The 19,692-nt window shown below is 42.8% G+C and overlaps 1 protein-coding gene and 1 long non-coding RNA gene across 2 annotated transcripts in view; one reads left to right on the top strand and one right to left on the bottom strand.

The window, feature by feature from the left end:
• The first annotated feature begins 1,239 nt into the window (after positions 1–1,239).
• LOC137142474 (uncharacterized) lies at positions 1,240–11,129 on the top strand. Its single transcript, XR_010916939.1, has 4 exons — positions 1,240–1,311; positions 1,788–1,920; positions 8,240–8,319; positions 8,991–11,129. It is a non-coding gene; the product is annotated as an uncharacterized lncRNA (long non-coding RNA).
• KCTD20 (potassium channel tetramerization domain containing 20) overlaps positions 6,529–19,692 on the bottom strand; it is a 28,665-nt gene continuing 15,501 nt past the window's right edge. The window contains exons 3-9 of the mRNA XM_067531870.1: positions 17,560–17,762; positions 15,779–16,052; positions 14,880–14,982; positions 14,335–14,455; positions 11,891–12,088; positions 9,893–10,003; positions 6,529–9,590 (exon numbers count right to left, since the gene is read on the bottom strand). Of these exons, the coding sequence (XP_067387971.1) occupies positions 9,298–9,590; positions 9,893–10,003; positions 11,891–12,088; positions 14,335–14,455; positions 14,880–14,982; positions 15,779–16,052; positions 17,560–17,716 (1,257 nt within the window). The 5' untranslated portion in view covers positions 17,717–17,762 and the 3' untranslated portion in view covers positions 6,529–9,297. The remainder of the gene's footprint in view (positions 9,591–9,892; positions 10,004–11,890; positions 12,089–14,334; positions 14,456–14,879; positions 14,983–15,778; positions 16,053–17,559; positions 17,763–19,692) is intronic.

The following is a 19,692-nucleotide window of genomic DNA, read 5'->3' as shown; positions in this document are numbered from 1 at the left end:
ACACCTGGAACCCAGCACAGACTTTCCTCAGGGACCTAGCGCATAGGAAGTCTCAGCACAGTCCAGCTGGGACTATGCATGAGGGCTCGGGCCCCTGTTTGTCCCAGTCCAGAAGACACCACTCCTCCCAGGGGCCCACACTGTATCACCTCCAAGGTCCCTCCTCTGTCCTTTGTTCTCTTTCCTGGGCAAACACAACACCAGTTGTCTCTTTCTTCAGCTCTTGGTTTCCTCCGCTGGCCAAAACCAGCTGGCTCCCAAGGTTGGGTGGGCCTCTGGGCCATCAGTTGCATGTTACAAAATGCCCAGGCTATTTGGGTCCAGGCTGCTAAGTGGAGTCACACCTGGTCCTCTGCAACAACAAACACCCTTTCCCACCACCTCCTTAGACATGCAGCACGTCGGAGAAACTGAGGCACATAGCACTCTGACAAAGCATCAAGAAAATTCCCCACTTTGTCACATCTCGCCACCGTCTGTGAGTGAGGTCACGTCATCCTGTGACCGGGGGAAGTTCACATACCCCCTTCCGTGACAAAACATCTACTATAACATTTGCACTCCCTTTAACATGGGCCACTTCAGTCCTGGAGGATCAGACTCCATCTCAGGAGCTTGGCATTAGACCCTTTCAGCAGAGGCAGCCACGTTGGGGTGCGTGGTCAGTAAACACAGTAAAGCACCTCCCGGATAGTTATGGCTGCAGCTTTCAAGGGCCCACGCCATGGCCAGGCATTGCAGCGCTCTGGTAGCATGGTCTTGCTCCTGGGGAAGCAGTTTCTTGCTCAGGGACATGATGGGGATCTCTCTCTCTCACTTCTCCCCCTGCTGCACATCAGCACCACACCCAGCCCTATGTCTGAACAGCTGCAAACACCATAAAGGGCTTGTCAAAACCAGGGCTTACCAGAACCAGGCCCTGAATTAGAGCCTTCTTCAGAGCAGAGAGAGCAGTGCTCAGTCCCACCCACCTTGTCAGACTTTGCAGGGTCCAGGGAGCTAAAGGGGGTACAAACCTCCGGTAGTACCCCACCATCCAAGTAAAGGCCTGGACTCCTTTCTAAATCTGGAGAGCAAGGCAATCTTTAGTGTTGGGGGGTTGCGGTTGGCTAGAAACATTTTGATTAAGTTAACGAGTTACCAGCTTGTGTATTTTCTCATTAGCTGGTAAATGGAGGTAATTAGGAACACCTTGTGGGTTTTCTTTAAAGCTGCAAACAGAGGAGGGTCCTGAGGACTAGGACTAGTTCTTTCCAGCTAGACTTGCAGGAGAAACTGATTCCAATCTTAAATTTCCTAAGGGCTGTGACTGTGAGTTATACTGCCATTTTCTCTCTTCATATTATACCTAGCACAAAACGGTAGTGAGGTGTCTTTTACTACTGCTGTACCTTGACTTAGTCTTAAATGGTCAGTTGGAAAAGCAGTGTGTAATATATGAAGCTAGTACTAAATCATTGTACCATTTGGCAGACTTGTTCTTGTGATGGTGGGGTCTCAGCAAGGGGATACCTAACTTATTTTTATGGCACAATCTTTACATTCTATTGAGCTGTGCAAATAAACATATCCTCTTCAGTCAATGCAGTTTTGCTGCTGTATGTTGCTTTTACAAAGGGGACTTCCTCTTTCATAGAAACTGTAAACCAGCCATTACTTACTTTAAGAAGGTCCTTCACTTAAGCACTTGGACTTAGATATTGGTGTTGGCATATTTCATTATTTTAACCCCCTAAAACCACCACAACTGTGTGGATTTGACCAGGGAAACATCTTCTATTTTTCAGCTACATCAAGGATTGTTTCCTGATGTGCATTCTGCTTTTGCCCTGGGGTGTGGAATCTTCAGTGTAGAAAAAACACCGCCAAAAGAACAAGATGTTGCCAGTGAAAGAAATATGGTCTCTGACGTTCCCCAAGGTACAATCTAGACTGCTGAACAGCTGTCTCTCCCCCTTCCCCAATTCTCCAGCCTGGGGGGCCTTTCTCAGTGCTTTGCTGTGAGAGCAACCACACCTGGCCTGCCACTCATAAACTGCTTCCAGCATGTAAATTACTCCCAGCTGTAGTGTAGGGCTGCTCTGGCTAGCCAGCCACAAAGTATATTGCAGCACAACATCTGAAATTCCTAGTCCCAGACTTGTTCCCAGAAATGTGTGCGTTTTCCTTCTGGACAATACGAGCACATAGAAAAATCTGTCATTTCATTAACAGAGTTTGTGCATATCATTTTCTGTTATCTCAAAGAAGGTTCCCAATCACTCCAGCCGCACACGCTGGTTTAGATAAAACACGTTTAGTAACAATTGAAACAAAGCTTTTTCAATGACTAGCAGCAATGAGGCATAAGTAGTCGTGGTTACAAAGAAATAAAAGGTAAAACACAGACTAATAGCTTATTCAATTAGGTAAGTGAAGTAAAAGCCAAAAAGCTCTCTTACCACACAGCAGGCTGGCTGGGTTCCCTCGGCCAGGACCCGTCCCCCAGTTCAAGGATGATTCCTTTGTCTTTCAAACATTGATGGCTTGAGGAGAAAGAGGTGATTTGGGGCCTTTGTTACTCATTTTTGTATCTGTTCCTCCTCTTTGAGAATGATCTGCAGCTGGGGTTCAGGCAACAGCCAGTCTGTTTACATGGGAACCCCCCAGCTGTTTTATTGTCAAGATGTGTCAAAGAAGGGCTGCTTCCCTAGCTGATAGTCCAGTTGATTTTGTTAACACCTGGGTTGGGTGTCAGTTTGCCTTTGGTCTTCGAGGAACTCCTTTGTGCCTGCTTCTCTAAACTTGTAGCATATCTCCGTGAAGTCAGACAGTAGAATCCTTCAACTCTACATACAATGCTGCCACCCCTTTTACCAGGACAATAATGATCAGCGCATTATCAGTTTTCCAGTGATGCCTCACAAGACATACTTTATACAAAGCTTATCATAGTCTTGTAAAAAGGGTGACTATAAGGGCACAGGCTGTCTCAACCTTATTATGGTCAAATGTTCTTAAAAAGAACATACACGTGTATTTATAGAGTACCATAAATATGTATTTCCTGGACACAAGAAAGGTGGTGTCTGCTCTAAATTGCTAAAGGCTGCATTGTGTGATGTGTCACTGAGCTCAGCTTGCTAACGTCTTGATCTTGGCAGTTTGCAATAGCTAACCCTATATCTGAGGCACAAGAACAGGAGATTGTAATAAACCCTAATACTAGGACTTTGGTGAGGAACATGGGATTTTCTTAGTTTGCTAAGGTTCTGGGCCAGCTCTCCAGCTGGTGTAAGTCAGAATACTTTGGGCTCATTTCAATGGAGCTAAGTCAGTTCCCACCAGCTGAGGATGTGACCCATTATTGCTGTAAGGGGGAAGTGTAGCATTGATAGTGGCTGCAAGGGTAGGTGAGTTAAGGAGGAGAGAAGAGGTTTGTCAAAAAGGGGGTTACATGTAGGGAGGGAGAGTGGAGTATGGAGACCGGAGCAGGAGAATAAACTGCTCACTCTTTTAAAAGGGGTGAGGAGGGAGTACATGATGGAGACTATGAAGATTAGACTCCTTCCTACCACTCTGTGATATGCTGCAGCCAGTTGGTAGCTCTCACCTCAATGCTTGGCAGTTTTGTCAAGTCTGTGTTTGAACACCAGATCAATCTTGCCAAAACACACAGCCCTGGGCCCAATATCTGATTACCACTTACAGCTTGGGATTCCTCTAGCTCTGTGTGTTCACAAATGCTTTAACCCCTATCTCAAGTTGCAATAAGCCAGAATGCAATAGGTGGTTGAATGGTTTATGAAATAGACGGGAACTAACTTAGAATTGTGCTCTACCTTCTTTTATCTTTTTACAAAAGATCTAGGACTTAGAATGCCATCTTTGTCTGTGTTGGCCAGTTTACATGTGGAGTGGTTACTAAATGATGAAAGATATTCTCTTCTCTTGTACTGGATCTAATTAAAGATGGCTTCAAAGCCACATTTGCCTGTTTATTTTTTTTACAAATCACAGCTAGGCCAGAAGCCTGCTGGCATGTGTCATGGGTTAGTGGTAATGTTGGTTTCTGACCCCCTGCTACTTTGCCTCTTATTGAACATTAGCGAGTGGTAAAATTAAACTCAAGCCAACTTTTTCCAGAAGTTCCCCTGTGGCAGATTTTGAGTGACTAATGCTTCCTTGTGGAAGCTTCCATAATTGCCATCGATTTCGGCAGCAGCTGATAACTCTTCAGCCTGTAGCCTCAGCACCTGTAAATGGGCCAGTCTTTGGTGGTGAGCCAGAGCACAAGTGTGTGACTCCCTAAGGTCACCCACTAGGTCAGAGCATGGAACAGAGCTCAGGTCATTTGCCTCCTGGTCCGGTGTCTCTTCCATTGGACCGGTGGGATGATACTACTCCTATCAAGTGCTGAGAACTGAAAGTACTTTGAGATCTGTAGTGAAAAGGTGCTATGGAAAGGAGGACGGTTGGAGATCAATGTTTGAGTCAAAAGCTGGTGGTGGTTTCCTCTTGTGTTCTATGGCACTCTTAGAATGAAGGAGCATACATCCCCTCCCACCTCCCCTAGCCCCAAATTAAAAAAATTCAATGAATTGGATGCATGCTCTTCATATTTATGAAACCCCTGGGGCTTTTATTGTCCACTGAAAGACATTATGGCTCATGAATGCGAAGAGTCAAGGATGAGAAACTCGAACCATGCAAGTATTGTTCAAGCTTTCTCCTATAGCTCTGCCACCAGCCTTCTGTCCTAGCCCCCATTGTCCCCAGCCAGAATGATCTTGGGCAACAGCTGACGATTGTGACACATTGCTAGTCTTGCTAGTAGCACTGACCTAAACCAAGGCTGAAAATGCTGAAGGGTGAGTAAAACCTCTTGTCCTAATCCACTGTATTAACTCACCACCTAGATTCTTCAGTAACTTTTTTTTTTTCCAGGCTACACTTCCAGCAAGAAAACAGCCATAGGCATGCTGAGTGTTGCTACCTGTCTGGATCTAGAGTTATTTTTAAAATGTTTCGTAATCACAGGCTGCTGTGATGCCTACAAAACACTTGACAATGGGTAGACAACTCACTGCTCCCCTTGTCTCATACTCTAAGCGTTTTGTGTAAGGGACAGTCTCTGTTACAAAGTCTAGCACAATGGGGTCTTGATCCTATTATGGTGCCTGTAGGGTCTATCCTAAGTAAATCATCACAGGTCTCGGTGGTAACCCCTGAAATGTGTGCAGAAACGACCCTTTGCATGTGAACTTAACTCTTGCTGCATGCACAGGTATTGCTCCTTCCTTGTCACTAGGGTGGAGAGTCAGAAGTCTTGGACAGTCAGGGTGCTCAGCCTGGGAATAGAACCCATCAGGCAGTGGGGTGGGGTCAAAAGCAGTCAATCCACAGTTCATTGGACTTTGCCATCTCCCCAGGAAGGGGTTTAGGGCTGGTAAAAAGGATGTATGGAGTTCAAATGGAAGAGGGAAAATATGCAGCAGTTTAGGTTTTTTTCCCTTAGTGGGGCCAAACCATATGAGCATTGCTCCTGTATAATGCAGATGTAGTCCTCTCCCTGTTGTATGTAAACTTGGAACTAAGCCACCCAGTTTGGGGCTGCTGGGATTGTGGGGTGTTAGGTTCAGCTCTTTATGGAGCTACGGTACCTGCTATGAAATGTAAATCTGCATTCAAACTTAGGCAAGGCTCAGGGGTATTTTGACCCAAAGCCCTTGATGGACACTTTCACCAAGGGCCAAACACCTATACTCTGACAATCAGATCCCCTAACGTAGTCATGTTGGGCCCCCAAGAACAGAGCCCTAATATCACTAGCCCTTTCTGAAAATCTTGGTCACCACTTATACCAACAGCCAATTTGACGCTTAATGCTGGTGTGTAATAATCTTACTGTATAACTTCTTGTTACAACCTACTGTGCCTACAACTGCATGAAAGATTTAAACAGGTCTGACACCTGCAAACATTTTTGCTAGATGAACAAGCCGCGTTAATTCCAAAATAGGAAGCTGAATTTCAACAGCCATCCCAGCCTTTCAAGCTGCCAGGAAATGAGGAGATTCCATCATTGGTCAGTGGCAGCACTGGTCTGTCTTTGAAAAGACTGCAAAAGCCAGGCCATGGAGAGCTTTGCCTAGGAAACTTCCTTTAAACAGATGAGACCTAATAATAATGTTTGGATGCATGGGAGACAGGTTCACTCCAGCCTAGCCCCTGGAACAAAGGAGGGTCCCCTCTTCTTGCTCAAGTGTGCCCTCAAAGGCTGACTAATGTCGTCTATTTATGGGCTCCACCAGTTGTTCCATTCAATCTACCTTGGCTAGGACAATGATGGTAACAACATTGGGCCCTGAGGGTAAAGCAGAGGAAAATGGGGGTCTCTTCAGGGCTGCCTAAGGGATCTTGAGGAGGGAAAGGAACAGAACGGTCAGTGGAAAGCATACCAAGGGAATCAGGAAAGCTGCAGGTGTGATGGACAGTTCAGCCATTAAAATTTCCTTTCTGCTTAATAGAGAGAACAGAGGCTGCATGTAAATTATAACACTTTATTATCAAAAAGAAACCTTACAACTGCAGGATCCTGGAAAACACCATGAGTAACATTGAACCAAATATAAAACACAAAAAAGGAGTTGCTCTTGTACCTGAACAGTAGGTGACATTAAATATCACCATTTACTTAGTTTTAAATTATGTTCCAGAGGAATTTGCTTTGAGCATGCCATATCTTTAATTAGCTGCTACCTGATAAGGTAAACTACACAATTTTGGGTGAGCAAAATGGCTTACGTAAGCCATTTCTTAATTGGCTGTATCCCATACCCCTCACACACTTAGACCTAATCATATGAGGCACTGAGTGCCCTCAACACTCACTAAAGCCTAAAAGGGTTTGACCCTGCAAGAGGTGTTCAAGTGCCCAGTGTTCAGCAGCTGAAGCTCTAATGTAGACAAGGGAGTTGGAGGGCAGTGGGTGTGTGTTGAGGCTCCTAAAAGACAAATACGTAAACTCAAATTCCAGACTAGCTATTCGATATGTATCGTTTACTTATAACCTAAGGTGGTGCAGCAATAAATACACAACATACAACCAGTAAGGCCAGATTGCAAGCCCTGGAATCTCACTGGTGAATGAAGTTAATTCATCTTCTCATGTGAGCAACTCCCCATCAACACAAGTAAAGGGCTCAATCAGATCCTTTACCAGGACCTTTTTTTTCCATGTGCCATATAAAGTCTTCCAGTACTCAACAGAAAGGAAAAAAATAAGTGATTGCATAAAATGTCTATTGACCTGCCAGCAAATGGATAAGGACACTTTTCTGTCACTGCCCTAAAGAGTTAGGAAGGAGCTTTTTCAAAAGCACCTACAGGGATTTAGGAGCACATGTCCTAGTGACTTTTAGTAGGCATTTTTGAAAATCTCCTTTCCTTAGGCACTTGTAAGGAGGAGAGGAAATGTCTTTTGAGGCAAAAAGAAACACTGCAAATATGGGAACCTGGTCTCAGAGATAGTCAAGCACAGCTACAAATGGAAACTAGATACATCAGCAAGTATTTCTCTTTTTAAACTAAAGCAGTGTTTACATATTTCATAAGACAATTTGTACTTAATATTGTCAAGTTAAATATGGTGAGAAAAATACACAAATATGTTTAGCAGTGAGAGGGTCTAGATCTAGTTTACAATCTGCAAACAGACAGAAGGAAAAGAATGAAAATATGCTTGGAAAAATGCTTTGCTTTCACCAAACAGTGGTTGTTTTTGGGGGGAGGGGGGCGGGCTGTGGAGTGAAAAGAGGAAAGCAACAATTCTGAAAGTGGATGCTTTTTAGTTTTTTTAGGGGCTGATTTTAAGAAACTAGGCTCTATATTTGTAGGCAGGAAGAAGTCTAAGTGGTATGAGTTTCAACTGCAATTAACCGCAGGTGGTTATTTGTAGGGGAAGAACTGAACATTTGCACCCCTTTTAAAAAAAAACTAGGGCTTCAGGCTCCCTTTGTACTGGACTGGGTTAGCTGCATCCGTTTTTTAACACTGTCATGGTTAGCATGTTCCTGAAACCAGTCTCAATTGAGCTGTTAGCATTCACTCCACCTCCCAAAACAATTCAGGAGAAGCAGAAAAATATTCTCTCAACTATACACTGACTTTCTTACAAAGCTGTTCTTACTGTGTATATATAAAATGTTGCTAAAATTATTTCTCCCGCCCTTCCCCATATCTTTTGCCTGTTGAACAGAATAAAATTACCCAGTCAGTTGCAAACTGGAAGTAGATTACCTTGGAATCTGCAAAGCAGCCCGCATTCTGCATCTTGAGGTATGTGTGGGGCATGCTTATTGAAGCCAATGGGAATTTTCAATGTATAGCTGAGGTGATTATAAAAGGGGCTGACAAAACTAACTACAGGTTCTGCCAATGTAAATTCAGTTTGCATGGCTATGCTGAGAGTCTCTGGCTAAGCAGGAGTGTGCAGGCAGAAACTAGCGCTTCTGCTATATAGCCATCCCTAAAGGAGTTTCACACATTTAACAGGCTACTTAGTAAGATTGATTTATTTGGTAAAACATTAGCTAGATTTGTTTTCACTCCACACCATCTGCTACTCTCGTTAAACTCAACAGCACAATCTTGCCCTTAATAAAAAGATATGATCCTGGCTCGCATGGAACTTTAAATGAGCATTTGCATGTGAACATCCGAATGCTTCTTGTTAAACTACCGCCATCTTTCTAGAGCACAGTAGTATACCAGCCGGATGCAAAGAGTGCAAACAGATTCCTCCACCCAAAGTGTTTTACTGACACAACTGTCACATCCTGTGCTTGTATGGAAGAATGGAATCTGTCTTGCTGTGCTGTTTGGTCCCTTTGTAACTGATTATCATTAAAACAATGGCAAGTGTCTAGCATCAAAAGAGAACTGCATTATATTAATGGAATTCCCCCTCTTATCAAACAATTTTTTTTAACACTTCTGTTCTTTCACAGGTTTAGATAAAGATTCAACCACCACCACTTCATGTGGGCACAGATACCTGGGGAAATCTCCCAGCCTCCAGCAGTGCCGCGAACATCATCCCTTCCTGCTCAAGGAGACTTTGTTTGCAATTGCACCTTTAGATTTAGGGACCGGAGCTCATTATTAACATGCTTGAAATATTACACTATAATAAGAGCAACTACAAGGATGAAACCCCTTGCAAGACAGCGTGTCCCATGTCCTGGGATGAAACAATGCTCAGAAATTTCCCAACACAGGTGAGCTAGTGGGAAGATGCACACCCCTTAGTTTGTATTAATCTGGCAGGTCGTTAGGAGCCATTTGTGAGAACGGTGCATTTAATCTATCAAGTTCGTCTACCTGGGGTGGATGATGCATCAGAAGTTCATGGTCTTCTGAAACATCCTCTCCTACTGCCACCAGGTTTGTTAGGGATTTGCTTCTAACACACTGGAAGTCAACATGGCGGCTCTTTCCTTCTTCCTTTTCCCAAGACATCTGGATGAATGGCCGTTGCACGTAGTTGTATATAACTTCTGACCGTCCTCCGGGTCTCCTCTTGACCTTCTCTTTACATGTGGGATAACCTGAAACACAATTAGCCAGTCAGTCTCAATCCACCCCCTGCATGTAACAGCAGTACTGTTCAAACAAAAGGAACCCTAGAGAACAAATTATGGCTGCTGGGACAAAAGCTCTAGCACCTCGCTGCCCAAGTGCTCTCATTCCACATTTAGACACTGTAAAAACGAACTAGGACTATAGCACAGAGCTTCAGATTCGACAAACTCCCCCAGTGTACATTTAAAATGGCAGCAGTGGCGTTGGTGTCTAAGGCAATTGCTCTCCTTTTTATTTAAGGTTTCTTTGTTTAGGAAATATTTTTTACCTTCAATACCAATTCGAATGTTTTTCAGCCCTCGCTCCTTTAAGACGGTTTTTGCAACATCCCGGTTCTCAATGTATTTGAAGAATCTGTACAGCTTGGAACTGTAAAGAACTGGAGAAACAAAGTGAATCAATCACTACCAGAAATACATTCATCTAGCAATCAGCAAAAGTGGGATGGGCTGGGATATTCAGTTTTGATGCCTATGGGCAGCCCTTAAGCAGTCAGGAAAAGTTAGCCTTAGGTATTAAAAGTAGTTTTGAAAACCCATCAAGTAATGGAAGGGTCCAAATTCCTTGATAATGCAGGTGGTGATACAAGTTACAGGTTGGGTGAAAGTGGGTTTGGAAATAGCTGAGTGGTAAAGTCATGTAAGGTGTAGCCATTTACCATTCAAGGGTGGGGGGGGGGGGGGGACAGAAGGGATTGCTACAGGAAATGCAAATTAAGTAAAAGGTGCAAATTAATGTGTGTATAGGGTTGCTTTGTCTTGTAGCCTTTCACTAGTTCTACCCCCCCAGTGTTTGTTACTCATTTTGCAAACCCAGTGAATATCACATCTTTAATGAATCTGTCCCCATGACTTTTAGGGAAGTAGCATCTTCTTGTATCAATGATCAATACAATGCAGGGTGTAACAGTGCAATAAAAGCAGCCCCCTTCATCTTAAAACATGGTTGGTGGGGGGCTGCTCTCTCTCTAACTATAGGGGGTTGGGTATCATTGATCATCGTGTTGAACTGAACAAAATATTTTCTGTCCCATCTAGCAAGGAAGCTGCAGGTTGGAAATATGAAGGTTTTGGCTGTTTAGATAACATTTTAATCAAAAGTAATGCATAAGCAAGGACAATGCAATGTCCATCACTGAAAAGGGAGTTTGTCCTACACTGGAAAACCTTGTCAAACCTGTCACTTACTTTAAACTTAGATCCATTTACCTTGCCCCTTTTCAATAATTACCCTTCCCTGCTGTTGCTGACTAGAACATTTTTATCCAGGAGATTTCCCTTTTCTGCATTACAGCTCACCTGCTCTTAAATGAGACTGATTCTCATTAAATTATTCTAAATGTGAGACCCCCCACAGCCCTCTTCATTGTGTCAGACTGTACTACCACAGAAAGGGGAGTGTTTTCTGTGGGATTAAGCAGAAGAAGCCTGATCCTAGGAGATGCTGACTTCAATGGGAACTGGGGTCACTTGAACCCCCTCCTTGGCATTGCTAAGGAGAAGACACACTAATAAAGAAGGACACTTAGAGTCCAACACACACATTTGAGCACAATCCTGCAGTCAGAGCACCCATTAATATCCATACGAATCTTGAATAAAGGAGGGATACGTGATTAGGCCCACTGCCAAATGCAGAGGAAAGGGGGGGGAAGGAATACTATTTTGTATGTGTTCTCATTTTTCAAGGTGTGCTCCACTATGACAGTCCCTGTTGAAGCCAGAAATCTAAAGGCAGATTCAAGTAACTGATCTTCATTGGAGAATTCTGCTTTCTGTATGTTCACAGAACTCCCACTGACATTGATGGCAAAAACAGCAAAAGGCTGGAATTGAGGTCTGTCATATAGCTCATACAGACACATTTTACCAACCCTTTACTCACTAACCACATAGCCAGGTCAAAAGTAGTGGATGTTAATGAGAAAATTATCCTTTAAAATAAATATTACAGGCTTTTGATGAAATCTCACTTCATGGTAACCTGTTCCCCACTGCTATTGTAATCTCAACAGAATAATTAGAGTGAATCAAGCAGTCTGAAATAAACATCTAGGGTCTGATCTGTCCATGTGTTGGCCACCCACACAACTCCCATGGGAGAAACAGGTGCTCACAACCTCTGAAAGTCATTGTCCTTTCTATACAAAATATAAGGAAATGTTCTTGCCCAGGATCAAATAGAGCTCCTGAGACAGGCATTCACTGGAAGCTGTCGGCCACATCATTAAAACAAATGTGTTTGAAAAACAATGCACGGTTCTCACTTTGAGAGTATTCCTCTCCCATGGGAGGGGGATGGTCTTCGTCCCAGTCCACGGTGTCTTCATCTGTTAATACTACAATGTGACATTCACGTTCTCCTTTTTTGGCACTACCCACCATTATAGGCAGAATAAGCTCTTCAAGATAGTTATCAAACTGCTTGTGAGCTCCATCATTGGAGAGTTCATGCAACAATGCACCTAAAAGGAGACAAATCAAGTATAAATAAGCAAATGTTACTGATGTCAAGGTGAACTAGGACAGATATTTCTGGGGGGGAAGGACTCCTTAAGATATTGATTTTAAAAAGAGTAACACTTGCTTTTCTCTAGCACTTGACTGATGATCTCAAAGCACTTTATAAACATTAATGAATTAAGCCTCAAAGCTTTCCTATAAGAAAAGCGTTAAACCCCATTTTACAGATGGGAAACTGATAGGAAAAAAAAATCAAGACCAAATGTTTCAAATGCATTTGTAAAAAAATAAAGCTCCTACTGGAAATTTGTATTTAGGCACCTAAATAAAGGTGGCCTGATTTTCAGAGGTGCTGGGCATGCACTGATCTCGAACGTCAATGGCAGCTGTGGTTACTCTGGCCACTTCTTTATGTACCTGTGTATAGGTTTACAGCAGGAGTCCACCTTTAGGCACCCAGGTGTGAACTCAGTGGCTTGTCCACACCCCTAATGCAAGTCACTGGGAGAGCCAAGAGAAGAGCTCCCGGGTCCCAACTCCCAACCCCTTTAACCACAGCACCGTCTCACTATATCATGTAACATGCATCTCCTGCCCCTATGCTTTATAGCTACAATAAAAGAGCCCCCCCACATCCCTGGGCACCTCTGACAACCACCTTAAACATATACGTTCCGATGAGCAGTATCCCTAGTCCACCTCCCAGATCACAATGCTGGCAATAGTAAAAATAGAATACAAACTTGATTTAATCTTACATTTAAATTTTAGGGCCATTACAAGGAATGACAAAAAAACAACAAACCAAACAAGCCCAGACCCAATCAATATAAAATCATAATAGAGAATGAATACTAGATTATGAATTCTTACAGTGGACTTAATTTATGCCTCCGTCACGGATCCACAGGGTCAGCGCTAGGCACCTCAGGTTTGGAACAGGCTCTAGGAGGACACCCTCCATGTGCCAGACCCCAAGGGGTCTTGCTCATCCTGCACAGGGTAGGCCATGCTCTCTCAACCACCTCCTAAGTCTGAACCCTGGGGCACCAGCACTCCTGTTTCACACCGCGAGCTCTGCCCAGTGAGTCCAACAGAGAGAGAGACTCCTGGTAGAGACGGGTAAGCATCTGCACCAACATTTGCAATGACACTCAATAGTCGGGTTTATTAGTTAATTGGACCACACCACAGGAAGTCCTTCAGTCACCGCAGCGAGCTGAAGATTAAAGCATGGCTCATTCTGGTGAGCTCAGCCAAGCTGTAGTGAACCCCATTGTTCAAGCACCGTGACTCTCTCAGGCCCGATCTATACTGAAAAGTTAGGTTGACCCAGTGACATTGCTGAGGGGTGTGAAAAATCCACACCCCTGAGCAGCACAGTGAAGCCGACCTAGCCCCTGGTGTAGACAGAGCTAGGCCGACAGAAGGATTCTTCAGCTGACTTATCTACCGTCCCTTGGGGAGGTGGCTTACCTATGCCTATGGGAAAACCCGTCCCACTGGCTTAGCAAGTGTCTACACTGATGTGCTGCAGGGGCATTTCAAGTGTAAACAAGCCCTAAAGTCTGACTTCCTTTGCCAGGTCTCAGATGAGAGCCTAGACTCCTTCCAGCAGCCAATGCTTAATCCCCACCTCACCTCTTCCCCGTCTTTTGTTCTCAAGCTGGGAAAGTTTGCCCAGCTTCCCTGATGAGAGGTGGGGAACTCCAGCTCCCTCTGGTTTCTTGGTTGCTAGGGGCCAATGGCCTGGTGATAGGATTTGCTATTGGCTTCTCAGATTCGTCACTAATATGGGGTCCGCCTTGGCCAGTCCTTTTCACTGACTCATTCAGACTCAGATAGCTAGGTGTCATTCATACCTAGGTCCAACCTGCGCTGAGAGCAAACAGTTCTCCTCCCAACAATACAACACATAAGGGAAACTGAGGCCCACACAACGGTCACAAAAGTATTACCTCATCACAGAATCGTTTCCAGCAATAGGCCTCCAATATTTAAATTTTTGCAATTGTTTGCAATCACATACAAAGTGAGGAGCAAGAGTTTGGATCTTGCAAGATGTGGAGCACTCTGGCCCAGGTCCAGCAAAGCACTTACGCATACTCTTGCTTTCAAGTACATCAGTAGTATTGCTGGAGTCAATGGGACTAAATTGCTTAGAGTAAAGCACATGATTTTAAATGCTTTGTAGGATCAAGCCCTAACTTCTAGCTAATTTCCGCTTCCCCTCATCCCCCGTACTCACTTAGGTCTTGACATTTGATTGTGTTGAAGTCAAAGTTGATACAGAGGTAATCGCATGTATCTCTGAGATCAGGGATAGAAATTCCATCGGGGCAGTTAATGATTCCAGTTTTGTAATAATCCTGTAAATAAATTGTTAAGGATGAAGATGGTATTTAAAAAAAGTCTCAGCCTAATCTGGAAATATATTGTTGTTAATTTGCTGGCAGAACAAGAAACTGACATTCATGAACAACTTTTTTTTTTCCTAGTTAACAAAAAGAATGCAGCTTTGCAATGTAACAGAAGAATTATTCATGCAATTAATATATGCAGAAATGAGGTGAGGACAGAGTTCAGAAGCTGAAATGGTATAAAGTGAGGGAACAGAAGTGGCAACACAAGAGAGAGCAGATTGAGTCATGCAAGAAAGAGATTAAGATTTATAATCCAAATGTAAAATAGTTCTTGAACGTAAATTTGAAAAGACATGTGGCTGCTTCGAAGGAAGTATAGCTTTGCAAACATGATGAATGACTGTTTTCAGAGCTAAAAATGTGTCCTCACCAGCACTGTGCGAAATACAGTGGAGCTAATTCCTTCTGCAATTTCATATTCTCCCTTTTCATTTGGCCGAGTGAAATTATATTCTCTACCTGCTCCAAACATTCTGCAACATAAAAACACATATTCAAATATATTTAATACATTCATGATGTGGGCTAGATGGTGCATCAACATTAAAAAACCCAAAACAGTTCTATTACAGTTGGAGGCCCAAATTCAAACCTCAAAGTCACAATAAAATAAAGCATTGGTCTCAAACAGGCTCTGCTGCAGCAGACATCTGTGTCCATAACTGAACCACTTCTCTGTATGGAACAAGCAGCAGTCAACACTCAGCGAAGGCTGGCATTCAACCTTGGGTCAGATAAATACTCCTTGGCTACAGAAGCCCTGCCACTGAGGTCCAGCTTGAGGGGAAAAAAGCTGAAGTGGCAATAAGTATATATACTTTAGCTAGTAGTAATCAAGCTAGTGAGTTTATGATCAAGTCACTTATCTACATATTAAATAAGTTATACAGGTTTGGAAGGGATCTCCAGGAGGATCCTGGGATAGTTGTGGATTAAGCCTCTGAATTACTCAAAACAGGACTCGGTTTCAGTCAAAGGGATGGAAAAAAGTGAAGGACGTGACAATAAGCAGAAAGACAAGGGCTGAAGTGAGCCAGCTCAGTGTCTCCGAGTCAGCTGCATAGTGTTTCCTACTGTCATACGCAGCACTGATTCACTGGGAGAGTGTAACCTACCGAATCACCAACTTCCCTCTAGCTGGGTATACAAGGTCTCCCAGCCAAACACTGAATCAGTCTGCTCCTGCTTAGCTTGTGAGATCTGACAGCTCACCTTCTAGTCCCTTTTAGAAAGTGTTTGACCTATTTTAAAGTTATTGAAATCACCTACCTTCCCAGCATGGTGTCAGGATGAGCAGTGAAAATCTGCGGATTCACAACAAATCGAGTGCCATCTACAACAAGAGTCACTTTCTCCGGGGCCTGGGTTTGTGAATTACTGTTGGAGCCCATAGTGCTGCTTCCATTTCGTTCTTGGGCATTAAAATGTTCTAGATGTCTTTTACTTCCAGTTTTGAAATTAGTGCCAGTTGTATCTTCAGAGGTGGGTAGCATGTTACTGAATTGGGGAGTTGCTGGGCAAGCAGCGTATCTGGATTCTGTATCTAAACCCAACAGAAACAAATATTGTGAGAATGAAGCGCTATTTGCTGTGTTTAATATTAAAACCCAACAATTACATAGAAAAGCTTTGGGTCATGCAAGAAGGAAGAGCTCCTGACCTACATCAACACTCAGAGTTGAAAAGGGATGTCAATATATGGAGTAGCATTTTACAGTACATTATATTATGTAACACCATACTACACCTTTATGCTACAGATGGACCTGAAGTTTGATCTAGATTAAGATCCAAACTTCCCTAAAGTTCTAGGGGGCCTCTATCCACCTCCATTAACAAGGATGTTTAAGTGCATGAAATGGGAGCATGAAAATTAAAATGAGGTTAAGAGAAAATACACTGATAACTGTCTTAAGCAACCACTCGAACTAAAGACGGAGCAGAATTACACTCTTATTTCTGTACATTTGAGGATACTTTGGAGAGGTCACTTGAGGTAGGACACGCAATAGCAAGGGCAGCCTCTTGTGCTGGTTTCATTTAATTACGTTCCCCTGTGGTATGTGTGGTAAAGGTCCAACTTACTAAACAAGGCCAGCTGTTGGCATCAATGAACTCTGAAATTACAGAGGCCCTCTCAATGGACATGGGGTTTAAAGGGGACATAGATTTTATAATTCTGTGGAGTGCAAAAGGACTGTTGTACCATTGCTCCCAGGTAACCCTACGTGACGCTGGCCCAGCCCTCCTAGGGCAGGTTTTAAACCAGGGTGGCTTCTTTAAGAATTGTATAGAACAGGTCTGGCTAACAAGTGGTTTTAATTGAGAGCTGCTTCTAAATTGAGATATTAAATACATATATGTTATTTCCTTTCTGAGACACAGCTGTCATTTAACAAGAGTTTGACTGAAGAAATAAATCCTTAGAGCTGAGACATTTTGGTAGAAATATAGGGCCTAACGTTCATGTGCCCTTAGTAAAAAATATTTGGGGCATAAACAGAAGGAATTGGCCTCATCTTGTGAGATGCTGAGTGCCCTCCACTCCTACTGAAGTCAAATTTGGTGATGAGGCCATCACCACATCATTTCCAGTACTTGATCTATGTTAACTGAGAAACAGGGTGCTTGCTTTGAATATGAATTATACATGTAGTGGGCAAGTACATATGGCCAGGAATAGTCTGATAAAGACTGGGGCCTGCTTCAGTGGATTCCCTCCTGGCTGCTTGGGAAAGAGATATGATCATCTTTCCAAGACAACACTGCCCCAGACTCCAACCCAGACCTGCATCTTTCATACTGGTATGATTAACACACACATACTTTTCAGGTGCAAATAACTAAGTAAGGGCACATGTATGTGCACATGCAATTCTGTACACTCACAAGTGGAGGCCATTTAAAGGCCCAGTTAAAAATGTGTCTTTTGCTATCCTGAATTGCCTTCCGGATTCTGGGAAACACTTATCCAGGAATCAAAGGACCTTTGAAACCACGTCTCTCTTAGTTACATGTTGTTATAAAGTAAATGTGTCCATCATCCTTACCATCATTCCTGGGCACTGCAGAAATGCCAGAGGTTTGGTTGCCTAGGACCAGGATACCTTCTTCTGGATCATGGATTGAAAGAATTATATTTTCTGCAGAGTGATTGGACTCTTGATTTCTTGACCGATCAGTCCCACTGGCACAGTTAATATTCATTCTGGGCCTCTGTAATGCAAGCTGACTGCTGGTCCTTAGAGAAGTCCTATAAGAGAGAATCACAGGCTGCTAGGGTTGGAAGATGAATTCAACTCCCTCTACCTAGGGCTGGATCCAATGCTCTCTGAGCTTTTAGAGCCCTCCCTTTGCTCCTTCAAAGCCCTCTTATTTTTAAAAAAACTTTCCTACATTGATTTTACCAGTGAAGTTTTTACAACTTACTGTGCTTCAACAATTATTTTGTGTACCATTTGTCTCAATTAGAGTCTAATGTCTTCAAGTGTGTTCAGTAAAGCAGGATATAACATGTACAAAGCTACAGAATTAGTGAGTAAAATAAATTAGATAACAAAACAATAAACTACTAATAAATAATAGTGAGGAAGCTTTTCAGACATGATGCACCAAGGATGATGGTCTTAATGAGCAGTACAATGGAGCTGAAATAAGGGTTTTAAGACCATCATTAGTGCAGGTCCATGGAAGTGTTTCCTTCCTAATTAGAAATTAACAAAAGAGGCAACTAATTATTTTTTCCAAATATAAACACTGATTTACCAACGTATTTATCTCTGGATGATTTTAGAAAAGATGCTGCTTGCCCTTCATGTAATATTCATGAGAAATAGGTCTTTGGCACCCACAAAACCTTCTTCTGAATAGCAACTCTATTTTAAATAAGTACCACTGGTTCCAATGGTATACAAAGTAATATGAGAGACCTATTAAGGTCATTTTAGTTTGAGGAAATTTAGCAGACCACAGTGCATCATTGTACATAACTCCTATCAGCAATTACTAGAATTTGGCTACACTCATACTACTGCATGACAAAGTTAATCACCAAGTAATGAACACATTTAAATGAACACAGCATGGCACAACTCTGTTTCTAGCAACTTTATACAACTTAATTCCTGGAATAAGACTGAGTATATACGGTGAGTACATCCACAAAGTACAGCAAAGCACTCTAAGTGCCTTCAAAACCATTGCAAAATTGATTTTCACTTAATTTCAAACTACATAAAAATTCACAGCAATTCTTGTAACATTTTGATACACACTTATATCATATATTTAAAAATAAATAAATCAAAATCACAAAGCTTTATCAGACCTTTTTAGGCCTGGGCCACATGTAAAACCTATACTGGCATAGCTATGCTGGTTAGGGATGCAGTTCGTTTGTTTTTTTAAAACCGGCATAGCTATGGCAGTATAAGCCCTAGTGGAGACACACAGACTGGTATAGAAATGCCTTTCCCAGTTCTTGGGGAGCTGGAGTGAGCTGTGATGGCAGAACCACTTTTTTGCTATATAAGATGCATCTACATTACGAGGGTTTGCCGATATAGCTATATCACAGCAAAACTTTTCCAGTGTAGACAAGACCTCCCACTCTATAACTTTACATCAAACTTTCCATATAAACTACATTTAAACAGCGATGGGTGACAAGGAAATCCTGACACCCACTGATCATAATTTTATAACTATGAAATAGCTGCTGTGATCAAATCTGATCTGAATTTTTACGATGAGTCAACCAACAAATCTTGCAGCCAGTTTTGCTCCAGATTAAAAACACATATACTGTAGAGACTCCATGAGCCACACATTTGATCTCCAGCACTCTGGAGGAGCCTGGATTGAAATGACTCAATCCTTCCTCATGAGTTCTTATAAACCAGTGTTGTAAAAGAGAAAGTTAGATGTACCAGACACCTAGAAGTGGCAATAAATTTAATCTTTCTATTTAACCTGCTGATGTGCTTTTATAAGAAGTTGGCTTTCGGGCACCTTATTTCTCATCCCCTTCCTCCCACGCAAGTAAGTGAATTTAGTGCTGGTGAAAGATACCAGACTAACAGCCCTCAAGACGACAGAGGATGCACACCCATGGGAAGCCTGTAGACTTTGGGGCTGGGGTTCCCCATTGATTTCAACTGAAACTGGGAGTGCTCAGCCCTTCT

This window comes from Emydura macquarii, unplaced genomic scaffold (assembly GCF_026122565.2).
Source record: "Emydura macquarii macquarii isolate MOO-44397 ecotype Brisbane River unplaced genomic scaffold, CSIRO-AGI_Emac_v2 contig_3220, whole genome shotgun sequence".
Taxonomy (NCBI): domain Eukaryota; kingdom Metazoa; phylum Chordata; order Testudines; family Chelidae; genus Emydura; species Emydura macquarii.
This window is presented reverse-complemented; position numbering and strand designations above follow the sequence as displayed.